The sequence below is a fragment of the Fukomys damarensis genome, unplaced genomic scaffold (genome assembly GCF_012274545.1).
Source record: "Fukomys damarensis isolate Sample0158 unplaced genomic scaffold, DMR_v1.0_HiC HiC_scaffold_21, whole genome shotgun sequence".
NCBI classification, from domain to species: domain Eukaryota; kingdom Metazoa; phylum Chordata; class Mammalia; order Rodentia; family Bathyergidae; genus Fukomys; species Fukomys damarensis.
The window spans coordinates 29,951,468-29,963,490 of record NW_022900933.1 but is presented as its reverse complement, the minus strand read 5'-3'; the positions used below and the strand labels follow the sequence as shown (position 1 = coordinate 29,963,490).

Genomic DNA, 12,023 nt, shown 5'->3' with positions numbered 1-12,023 from the left:
TGTGTGTGTGTGTGTGTGTGTGTGTGTGTGTGTGTGTGTTAATTTTACCTCGTTGCCAAAAGAATAGAGGGGTCTGAGATAAAACCCTCTGGAAAGCGAACTCTTCCATGTTATTCTCTTCTAATGCGGATTATGCGATGGAATTTGGGCCTCACGCTGTTTATGCTATGTATTTCTTTCTGGCTTCTCCCTCCAGCCAGACAGCACGTCCAGAGCGCGGAGTTTCGGTGTACGTCTGTATAAGCATCCTGACAGCTCCTTTCATTTGCTTATTGCAGGTCTCTTTTGTGGAAGACACTGCGCTACTTGTTGAGGTTTTCTGGAGGACAAAACACTCTTTAAACTGGGAAAAACAAACAACAAATGTAGTAGCTAGATCCCAATGATTCCCTGATTTAAACAAGAATCCTGAACTTGGCTCGACTTGTTTGGTTCTTTTTGCTTCTGTTTTCACTCCTCTTCTGTCTCTCGAGATGTCTAGCCTAGCCGTGGATCAAAATAATCTAAAGAAATTAACTGTAAATTTGGTAGGGTGAATCTGAACCAAGAGGTGTAGGAGAAGCCAGTAGATGCTCTGAGTATCCCGCGGTGCGCAAAGAGTTAAAGGACTGTAGGCAGGGGGCGGAGCCGAGTGCTGGAGGCGGTCTTGGAACTGCCGTCATAGACTGGTCCACAGCAACGTTGTTAAACAAAGCTGCTGGCCAATAATACTGCAGGATCAACACCAGTGGCTCGCAGGCTGTCCAATGGGAGCAGATGTTGGAGTTGCGCGGCAGTTCAGCTTCCTGAGGCGCAGTGGGCGTGGTCACGGAAGGCTAGAGCTGTTCCCCTGTGTAGAATTAGGGGTGGAGGTTTCTATGGCTCTCTCTGAAGCTGGGGCCCGGCCGCGGACGTGGGACGCCAGCCCCTCGGAGCACAGGAAGTGGGTGGAAGTAGGTGTCCGGAGGGCGACTGTGAATGTCGGACTTCAGTTTGGCCCCGGGGCTCTTGTGTCCCTCCCTGGGTTTGGTTTCAGCCCAGTGGTATAGAAGTGACTTGGGCGGCCCTAAAAAGGGACATAATCACTTTATTTATTTATTTTTCCCTGTACCGGGAATCAAACTCGAGACATGATTTTTGACCAAGCCTAGAGCTGCATGACTTCTGGCTCCCCATCTGATGTTCTGGCTACTTCCAAGCCCCTTCCACTTTCATAGTTTATTAATAACTTCTAGTTTACATCTCTCCTCCCACGATTCAAAGCCAGCACCTTTACCTCACCTTCCTAATTCGACAACTGAGTTATGGGTAGAATTATCAGCCTAGAGGTCAAGTCGTTTGCATCTTTTTTGAGGGGTAGATTTTAGCTATCATTAAGTTTTCTTGTGAATTAAAATTAGGACAATGAAACTACTTTTCAGAGCCCTTCTGCTGGGCTGAGTTTTAGATGTTTTGAAGTTCAAATTTCATGTAAATAAACAAGAGAACAGTTTCTATCATACTAACAAGATATTTAATATTCTTTAGGTATTTAAAGCATGTGATGAAGATAATAAAGGCTATCTAAGCAGAGAAGACTTTAAGGTTGCTGTTGTAATGCTGTTTGGTTACAAGCCTTCCAAGGTAGAGCTTTCTTTATGTATTTGGGAATGGGATGGACAATAATATGAATGGGTCCTGAGAAAAAATGTCCTGGGATAGCTTAGGATGTTCATAAAACACATTGCTGATTTCTAAGCAATATCAGATTTCACTAGTGCTAAATTTTACTCTGTTCTTAAGGATCCAACTCAGGGATGAATTAAAATCTATCTCACTTGAGCCCTGGAAATACATCTCCACCAAGCTGCCAATAACTATAATATATATAAGATGTTAGAGTGATTTCAAGAGGGTGGGCTGAAAGAAGGATGTTAATAGGAGAAATTCACCTAGGAGACATGTAGTGTCATCCCTTTAAAAATTGTTGTAATACACACATATAATCCCAACACTCTATGAGGCTGAGAAAGGAAGATTGCAAGTTTGAGCCCAGCCCGGAAAACTAAGTGACTTAGAAAGACTTTGTCTCAAAATTAAAAACAACAAAATTTGAAAATTTAAAAGGGCAGGGATGAGCTAGGCATCATCTGTGGCACGAATCTGTAAACCCAGCACTCTGGGGACTGAGGCAGGAAGATCAAGCCCAGCCTGGGAAATTTAGAGACATAGACCCTGTGTCAAAATTAAAAAGAGATGGGGATGTAGCTCAGTGTGAAGGCCCCGGATTTAGTCCCACTATGGCAAAAAAAAAAAAAAAAAAAAATTGTTTAAATTATAAATGTAATGCAGTAATGCAAGGCTAAAATTCGAAGATTGCATGTTTCCAGCATGGGCACCTTAGTGAGAACCTATCCCCAAATAAAAGGTGAAATAAATAAAAGCACTGGAGATGTAGCTCAGAGTTAAAGTGCTTGCCCAGCACCTATGAAGTTGTGTATTTAATTGCTAGCAACACACACACACACACACACACACACACACACACGTTATCCATTCACATTGTCAAAAAAATATCTTCTTACTGGAAGGTCTAAGTACTCAGGGGTTACTGCTATTAGCCAGTTTCTTGTGTATGCTTCTAAAAATTCCCATCTGTAACAAACATCTATATGCAATCTTTATTGTAAATATCAGGTGCATACTATTCCTATTTTATTTTAATTTTATTCTTAAAAATACAACAACCTACAAGCATATACCACTATCACATTTTTAAAAGGGTTGTTTGTATAGCATTTCTTTTTTTGTTATTTAGGTTATTTCTATTAGTTTTCATTCCTACAAACATTGCTGCAATGAACATCCTTTTATATCTAAACACATGTAGAAGCCAGGCATGATGGCATATGGCTGTAATCTCAGCTCTCAGGATCCCGAGGCAAGAGGATCACAGTGAGTTCAAGGCCAGCCTGTACTACAAAGCAGTACCCTGTCTCAAACAAACAACAACAACCACCTCACCACCCCAAAACACATATGGACACAGAGATTTATGTCTTTATGGATGTGTATCTTGGAATAAATTGCTAGATGTATAATGGCTCTGGGATATGTGCATTTGAAGTATTTTGGGTGTTTGCTCTTCAGAAAAACTTGTACCATTAATGACACTTGAGTTGAATCTCAGTGAACCTCTTCTCTTTAGCAAGTTTCCTAGCAAAGCTCTGTCTTTGTACTGTTCTGCTTGCCTGGCACTTGCATTCGGGAGATGGATCCCTTCTTGTTAAGCTTGTGAGCTGGAACTAAGGACAGTCAGGTACCTTCCACATTCAAGAAATTAAGCTAACCATCAAGCAAAGGGAGAACTCTGGGATCTGCCTGGAATGCTTCTCTCCTTAGCTTGGCAGTCAGTTATAGCCTCATGAATGAGTTCTACCTTTCTGTCAGCTTACAAATGCCAGACCCTGTATTGTTCCACTTCTGCACCCTTCTGAGTGCTTAAGGGCATCACCACTTCATAGTCAGTTTGTCCTTTTGACTCAGGGTGCATGAGCAGCCCACGTGGATTCCTAGTGGTTTGACTATTCAGACATACTTAGTTGCAGAGAAGGTGGTTACTTTGCTCAGAGAAGTAGGCAGGCTGACTCTCCAAAACCATAGCTTTCCTGCTAACCTGCAATCACTGCAGCTGGAATTCCAGTGCATATCATCTGAGAAGACTCTGAAGAATGATATTTAACTTGGGTTCACGTGGAAAGATATTTTGTCTCATTTTGCCTTTGTGAGGAATATATAAGGAATTTAATGACATATACAGTGATGTGGTAACACTGTATATATACTTGATGAAATTTAATAACTTTTGCTTTTCATAATGGATTATTAAGGTTTTGAATTTTTATTTTTTAGCAAAAAATAAACATACTTTTTATTTTTTAACATACTTTATTTTATTTTTTTAACATACTTTGAGTCACTAAACAATAAAGCAATGACATAGCAGTACAGTATACTTATCAGTCATTTGTACAATAAGCTTATTAAATAGGTGACACCTATTTATTAAATATGTACATTCCATGAAATTTAACAGATGTCAGGGTGCATAACAGTGGGTTTCAAAAATCCATCTTACTTATCTACTGTAAATCTTTACTTTGACATAATAGTAGCTGGCTATGTATCTCAGTACCTTTCCCTGAGAGATGCAGGAAGCAAGCTCTGTGTTTAGCCACTTGGTACAATGAGTGGCAAGATGTGTGCACCTGTGCAGAAGTGTCAAACTGGGGTTTTCACCCACACTGTACTCCGCCTAACAGATTTTGCATGTGTTTACCTGAGCATCACACGGGATATAATATACCCCCCACTCTCTATACCTGTGCAGAAGTGTCAAACTGGGGTTTTCACCCACACTGTACTCCGCCTAACAGATTTTGCATGTGTTTACCTGAGCATCACACGGGATATAATATACCCCCACCACTCTAGGATTTAAAAATTTTTTTTTTTTTTACTTTTCTCGTACAACAGATCTTTCATTCAGTACAATGGGACCTGAAAAAACAGACTTGCAAGTTTTGGAGGAAGTCAAAAGTGAATCCTCAAATACCCATGATGGATCATGAAAATGATCCATTATGGTAAAATACATGTTTTCATAACAGAAGAGTGGTATGGGTGGATGATAATGATGATAACTTTGACTTTACCATGTGAGCCAAAGTCCCTGTGATGGTGAAATGGGGCAAGACTTGACTGATACAGACACAGGGAATGTAGGTCTGCTTGATTTAAATGACAAGAAAACAGCTGTGTGAGTGCATATTTAACTAGTTAGAACATTGCAAAATGGTCATGCAATCAAATGGAACTATCCAATGTTAGAACTAGGTCCAAAAATATAGTGAGTACCTTGGCAGGGGTGAAATATATTGGACAGAATGCCTGCACTGCCATTCAGCATCAGAAATTGTAACAGATGTAATGCTAGAAGATGTGAAATACACAAAGATTGAAATACAAATAAAACATTCTGTTTGTACCAATAGCCATTCTCAGAAATGTATTATGGCACTTCGCTAGCTGAACTCAAAGTGTTTATAGGTCTGCTATACTTAGCAGGCCTTTCTCATGCTAATCATAGCAATGTAAATGACTTATGGAAAAGCTTAGTGTGGGCTTGAGGTTTGTAGAATAACAGTTACACCGAGAAGTTTTGGTTTCCTTCAAAACTGCCTGAGACTCGAGGACAAAAGCACTCAACAAGAAAGAAACAGAACTGATGCTCTGGCTGCTATCTGGTCATTGACAGATTTGTGAGTAGTTCCAAGCAATTTACACACCATCTGAGTACATGACTATTGAGGAACATTTTGCAGTATTTCATGGCCACCACAGCTTCAAGAAGTGCACGCTAAAAAAAAAGAAAGCAAAACAAAAAAAACTTTCAAAATATGGCATAAAAATTTATGCCCTTGTAGATGCAAAAACATACCATGCTTTTATTTAGAAACTTATCCTGGAACTCAGCCGCCAGGTCCTTATTCATATAGTAATAAGCCAAATGATGCTGTGAACAGACTTGTTGCTCCCATCTCCCAAACTAATCAGAATGTGACATTAGACAATTGGCTTACCAGCTTCCAATTGATGTTACATTTACTAACAGAGCACAAGTTGATCAGAGTAGGAACTATGTGCAGGAAGAAAGCAGAAATTTCAAAGAAAGTGTTGTAATTTTGAAACAGAATTGTATAGTACAATCTTGGGACTTCAGAAAAATTTACACTGGTCTCATATATAGCAAAGAAAAACAAACTGGTACTGCTGATGTCAACATTGCGCTGTGATGGAAATATCGATAGGGAAACCTTGACAAAACAAAAACCTGAGATGGAAACTTTCTATGACTAAACCAAAGGTGGAGTAGATGTTGTTGATGAATTATGCAGCAAATATGATGTCACTTGAAACACAAAGCACTGGCCAGTGGTTGTGTTTTACTTAATCCTAAACAGGTATGGCATAAATAGTTGGATAGTTTACAAAGAAAATAAGTGCAAGATACCATGGAGAAATTTTATTAGAAGATTGGGACTGGAACTCATAAGAGATGATTTACAGCACAAGAAAAACAAGTTTTTTCTGCCGAGGGAACTATGCAAAAAAAATTTGTGAAACACACTGGTGAACTGACAGGTGAACAGGCAGGTGCAGCATCTCAAAGACCTACTACCACAACAGGAAAACCAAAAAGATGTCAACTGTGCCCTACAATCATCAAGAAGGTTATACACCATGGCCAAGTTGGATTCATCCTAGGGATGCAGGGATGGTTCAACATATGCAAATCAACAAGTGTAATACACTATATGAACAAAGCCAAGGACAAAAACTATGTGATCCTCTCAATAGATGCAAAACAAGTGTTTGAAAAGGTCTAACACCTATTCATGATAAAAACCTTTCAGAAAATCGGTGTAGATGGTCTTTATCTCAATCTGATAAAAGCCATCTATGACAAACCAATAGCCACTATTATATTAAATGGACTAAAAGTGAAGGTTTTCACTCTAAAAGCAGGAACAAGACAAGGATGTCCACTGTCACCATCCTTGTTTAATATATTTCTGGAAACACTAGCCAGAGCAATTAGACAAGAGAAAGAGATAAAAGGAATAAGGATAGGAAAGGAAGAAGTTAAATTATCATTATTTGCAGATGACATGATACTCTACATAGAAGACACCCCAAGTTCCAAAAGACTTTTAGATTTAATAACCAAATGTAGTAGTGTATCTGGATACAAAGTCAACACTAAAAAAGCAGTAATATTTCTTAACAGGAATAACAAACTCAATGAGAGAGAAATTGGGGAAATGATAGCTTTTACAATACTATCCAAAAAAATGAAATACCCAGGAATCAGTCTAGTGAAGGAAAAGACTTCTACACTGAAAACTACAGTACTCTGAAAGAGGAAATGGAAGAGTATGTCAGAAAATGAAAAGATACCCCTTGTTTTTGGGTAGGAAGAACCAATATAATGAAAATAGCCATACTTCTGAAATTGTTATACCGATTCAATACAATTGCAATAAAAATCCCAATAGCATGTCTCTTAAAAATAAAAAATCCTAAAATTAATTTGGAACCAGAAGAGACCTGGAATAGCAAAGACAATTCTGGGCAACAAAGGCAAGGCAGAGGGTACCACAATCACTGACTTTAAATTATACTAAAAAGTTATAGTGCTAAAACAGCATGGCACTGACATACCTGAGGATCAATGGGACAGACTAGAGGATGCAGGAACAACTCTGGATGTACTCAACCACCTTATCTTTGACAAAGGAGCCAAATACCTTCACTGGAAGAGAGATAGCCTCTTTAATAAATGGTGCTGGAAAAACTGGCTTCCTGCATGCTGAAGATTGAAACTAGACCCATATCTTTTATCATGCAATAACCTAAATCAATGATCTAGATATTAAAATGGAAGTACTGAATCTGCTGGAAGAGAGAATAGGTAGAAGGTGTGAGGACAGGAGCAAGCAAAGACTTCATGAACAAAACACAGACCGCATGGGAAATGCTACAAAGATCAACAACTGGGACCTCATCCTATTAAAAAGCTTTTGTATGGCAAGAGAAACCACCAACATGATGAAGAGACAACCCACAGAGTGGGAACAACTTTTTACCAGCTATTCAGATAAAGGATTATTATCTAGACTATATAAAGAACTAAAAAATCAGACCCCCTAATTTAAAGACTGAATGCAAAAATGGGCATCTGCAATAAAAAGACACTTCTTAGATGAAGAATTAGAAACAATAAATAAATTTATGAAAAAAATTTTCAACATCACTAGTCATTCATGAAATGCAAATTTAAAAAATGATGAGATATCATCTCACTCCAAGAATGAACGGCTGCTATCAAGAAATCAACCAATAACAAATGTTGGAGGGGCTGTGGAGAAAAAGGAATCCTCCTACAGTGCTGGTGGGAGTGTAGACTGGTGCCACCACTGTGGAAATCAGTATGGAGATTTCTCAGAAAACTAAAACTAGAGATTCCTTTTGACCCAGCTGTATGTCTTTTTGGTATCTTCCTGAAAATTAAAAGTATCATACTATAGTGATGTATGCACATCCATTTTTGTAGCAGCACAATTTATAATAGCTAAACCTTGGAAAGAGCCCAAATGCCCATCAACTGATGAGTGGATAAAGAAGATTTTTTAAATGCAGTGGAGTACTACTCTGCCATAAAGAAGGATGAATTTCAGACATTTATAGCTAAATGTATGGACCTTGACACCATACTCTTCAGTGAAATAAATTGGACACACATATTTAAATACCACATTGTTTTACTGGTGTGGGGAACTGAAAGTGGAAATAAAGACTGAAATGTTTAATGGGTGCTGGGGAATGGGAAGAAAATGTTCAAATGGGAAGGGGAACAAGGGAGGAGGGAGGGAGAAAGGAAGGAAGGGACAAGAAAAAATGAAAATAGAAGGAGAAATGGAAGCAAAGTTTCTGTACATAGGGAGGGGAGAGGGCGTGAGGGAGGAAATGGGTTAAAATAAAATTGAAAAAAGAGAAGTGTGCTATTGTGCAATATTCATGAGTGAACACTGCCTTGAGTGTGACAACTGAAGCAAAGATTATTTTTCTTGTAGAGTTCTATTGGTATTTTCATTGTAGGTCACATAGATTTTTATTTTTGTTGTTATCTTTTAGGTTTTATAAGCAAATAGCTGATGTGAAAATGGTGGTTATTCTAAATGTGTAATTATGTATTAAGAATTTAGCACTTTATTTTGTTCATATTTTATGTTCCTATTAACTACATGTTGTTTAGTAAGAACCTCCTGACAAAACAGCAAGACCAGTGAGATGTCAGGTCTGCCATATGAGAAGTCCAGGAAAGCAAAACACATGTGCTGTCAGTGTAAGCAATACATTGTATAAATCATGTTTGAAGACTGACTTAGGTGTGGTAACGGAAGTGAAGTTTTTTTGTTTTTTTTTTGGTAGAGTATGATTGGTATTTTCATTGTAGTTCACATAGGTTATGTCTGATGTTCTTTCCTAGACTTTGTACAACAAAAGCTAGTTGATGTTGAAAATTCTGATGCTTTTTTATAAACAATAAATATTAAAAATGCAATACTTTATTTTTGTGTTGGTTTTCCTGTTAAATACTCATTGTTTAATAAAACTTAAAATTAAAATTAATAATTAATAGAAATATTCTGAAGAATAAATGTGGGTTTGACACACCCATGTTTATGCACCTTTATGATGAAAAATGTGTTATGCTCCCCCACTTAAATTTAATGCTAGGTTGAGAGTTGAGGTTTAATTTTTAAATATTACTTTTGAACTCAAATGATAACTGAATTTGTGTCAGTTAATATAATGAGATTATGTTTAAAAATTTCTATCATAGAAAATGTTTATTTTTGGGCTGGGGATTTAGCTCAGTGGTTCCACCTCCTGCCTTGCAAGCACAAGGACCTGATCCCCAGTACCAAAAAGAAAAGAAAATGTTTATTTTGAAATGTTAACTGTGAAGTTATTTTAAATAGCCATAATATAAGCTATGATGCTATTTCATAAAAGGATGCATGTGTAATCATTCATATAATTGGTTACAAAATGAAGTTTTTTGAGTCTTCTTGTTTGATAAAAGGGACACTTGCTACTGGTAGTCACTAAATGAAGCACAGGTCCTACTCTGAATGAATTTACCGTTTAGTGTAGACAGACCTATAAAACCTCTCTGTGGTAGATAACAAGAGAAGAGGACAAGAATGAAAACCTAGTTCTACAGGCAGGTGTGATAGGAATCTGGGCAGGAATCAGGTAGACTTGAGAAGCTAGCCTACCATGATAGAAGTGTCTTGGAACACTTTGTGGCTGCTGGGCCAACTTACCCTTAGTGATTGACTGGATTGGTGGTGGAAAAGAATAGCAGGACCATTGAGACTGGAAGGATTGTGATGCCACCAAGTGAGAAAAAATTCAGATAGAGCAGGTTTGGGGGGCATTGAGTTCAGATTGGAGCAGGTTGAGTTTGTGGCAGCTGTGTGCAATTCAGGTACCTTTGCTCATCAAAAACTGTGCTGGGTGGTGAAAACCTTGAATTTTGCTGCCTCCCTTAGCTATAGGAAGTGAAATTGGGCTAGAGATAGATTTGGGGTGTCTCGCTTTACAAGGACAAGCTCAAAACTTGAGACTCAATGGCACTACCCAGGATGATTTTGTATAATATGAAGAGCAGTAATTTGAGGAAAGAACATTAAGAAGCCAGCTTTTAATGGTAGGCAGGGGTCTCCATGAAGAAAATAGAGTGGGAATCATTTGGGAGGGACAAAAGGGGCCAGGAAAGTGCTTAGAATCCGAGACGATGGCAAATTCAAGACCGACAGTAGAGAAAGTATCAGGTGTTGTCAGAATTCGAATTCACCAATGTTTATAACGCCCTTGTAACAAAGGGGAAGATGCTTCTATTTTAATATTTAATGAAAGCAAGTCCTCAAACTTAACATAAAGTAGGTTTTCAAATGTTATATTTTGCATAGGAAACAAGCTGGACTAGACCAAAATATTAACAGTCATTTTCATTGGCTGGCTTTTAAAAGTATTTCTTCTTAATAATTTCTTATATTTCTCATTTTGTCATGTTATTTTACAATCAAGAAAAAATTCATAAAGCCATAGAGCCCATTGTAACAATTACTGGTTTTTGTCTAAAGCAAAAAGGATATATTTTCGGTTATGGATACATTTTAGGTATGGGACAGCTAAACTGCTTTTGTGTGCCTGAACTGTATTGGTCAGTGGAATAAAGTTTAGTGGTGGGGGGACATTAGAGTTTATGGCAGATTATTGATTGGTAACTTACAGATCTTGATGGAAAACTAGAATGCCTATTAAGGCTGTTCCGTGACATTACCTAACTGCTGGGTTCAATAAAGTTGGTTTCTCATAAAATACATCCTTTCCCTTGCCTTAGGAATTAAGAACTTGTGCTTTGAAAACATTCAGTAAACTTACATCTTATTATTCTTTCCTCACTTCTAGATAGAAGCAGATTCTGTGATGTCTTCAAGAAATCCCAACACTTCTGGTAATATGAAAGTTAATATTAATTTTTTGTACCCTTATTTAGAGATTTACACAATGAAAAATAGAAATACCATAATTAAAAGCATAGAGACTGTGCATTGTTTCAGCACATCCTTATTTTATGTCTCATTTCTCACAAGAAAATTTTGATAACTTAGATTAACAAGTGTGGTGTGCTTGTAGTAGGAAAATTTAAACTGTCAGAAAACATACAGACAAAAATGTCACATACAACTTCAGCAGCTAGAGGATGATGCTGAGTTTGGTGACACGAGCAAGTGGATGAATGGAAGTAACACTTACTGAGATGGCAATCTGGTGGAAAATGAAAGGGGTTGGGGAACACCAAGAATTGCATTTTGAATTTGTTAAGTTTGAGAAATTTCAGATTACAATGTCAAAGAAATTTATTGGCTTGTGTGAATATTGAACTCAGAGAAAAGCTCTGAGCTAAAGAAATCAATTTGGGAATCATCAGCATGTGTAGATGGTTTTTAAAATCATGGAACAGATGAGATCGACCAGAGAGTTAAGAGTGGACTGAGAACCTTACATACTGCAGCTAACAGCTGTGAGGCAGAGGATGAAGAAAAGCAGAGGAAACAGGAATCCAGGAAGGTGAGAGCAAAGTGTGGGATCAAAAGCCAAGAGAAGGGGTCTCTTAATGAAAGTGTGATCAGCATTACCAAAGGAAGAAAGGGAAAAGGAAAATAATGAGAAAAGAAAGATAAAATGGAAACAAAGCTCTTGTAAATAAGAGGAAAAGGAGTAAAAGAGAGGGAAGAGGAATGGAAAAATATAAATAAAGATATACCATGTACAGGGCTGGGGATTTAGCTCAGTGGTGCCGCTGCCTGCCCTGCAAGCACGAGGTCCCAAGTTTGATTCCCGGTACCAAAAAAAAAAAAAAAAAA

The 12,023-nt window shown here is 37.8% G+C and overlaps 1 protein-coding gene across 9 annotated transcripts in view; it reads left to right on the top strand.

The window, feature by feature from the left end:
* Positions 1-722: 722 nt before the first annotated feature.
* Positions 723-12,023, top strand: part of Efcab11 (EF-hand calcium binding domain 11) — a 188,291-nt gene continuing 176,990 nt past the window's right edge. For all 9 annotated transcript variants that reach the window (XR_778716.2, XR_778717.2, XM_010616289.3 and 6 more), the window contains exons 1-3: positions 723-932; positions 1,507-1,602; positions 11,065-11,110. Coding sequence is in view for 7 of the 9 variants with exons in the window: in XM_010616289.3 (XP_010614591.1) it covers positions 747-932; positions 1,507-1,602; positions 11,065-11,110 (328 nt within the window). In the remaining 2 variants the exon portion in view is untranslated. The remainder of the gene's footprint in view (positions 933-1,506; positions 1,603-11,064; positions 11,111-12,023) is intronic.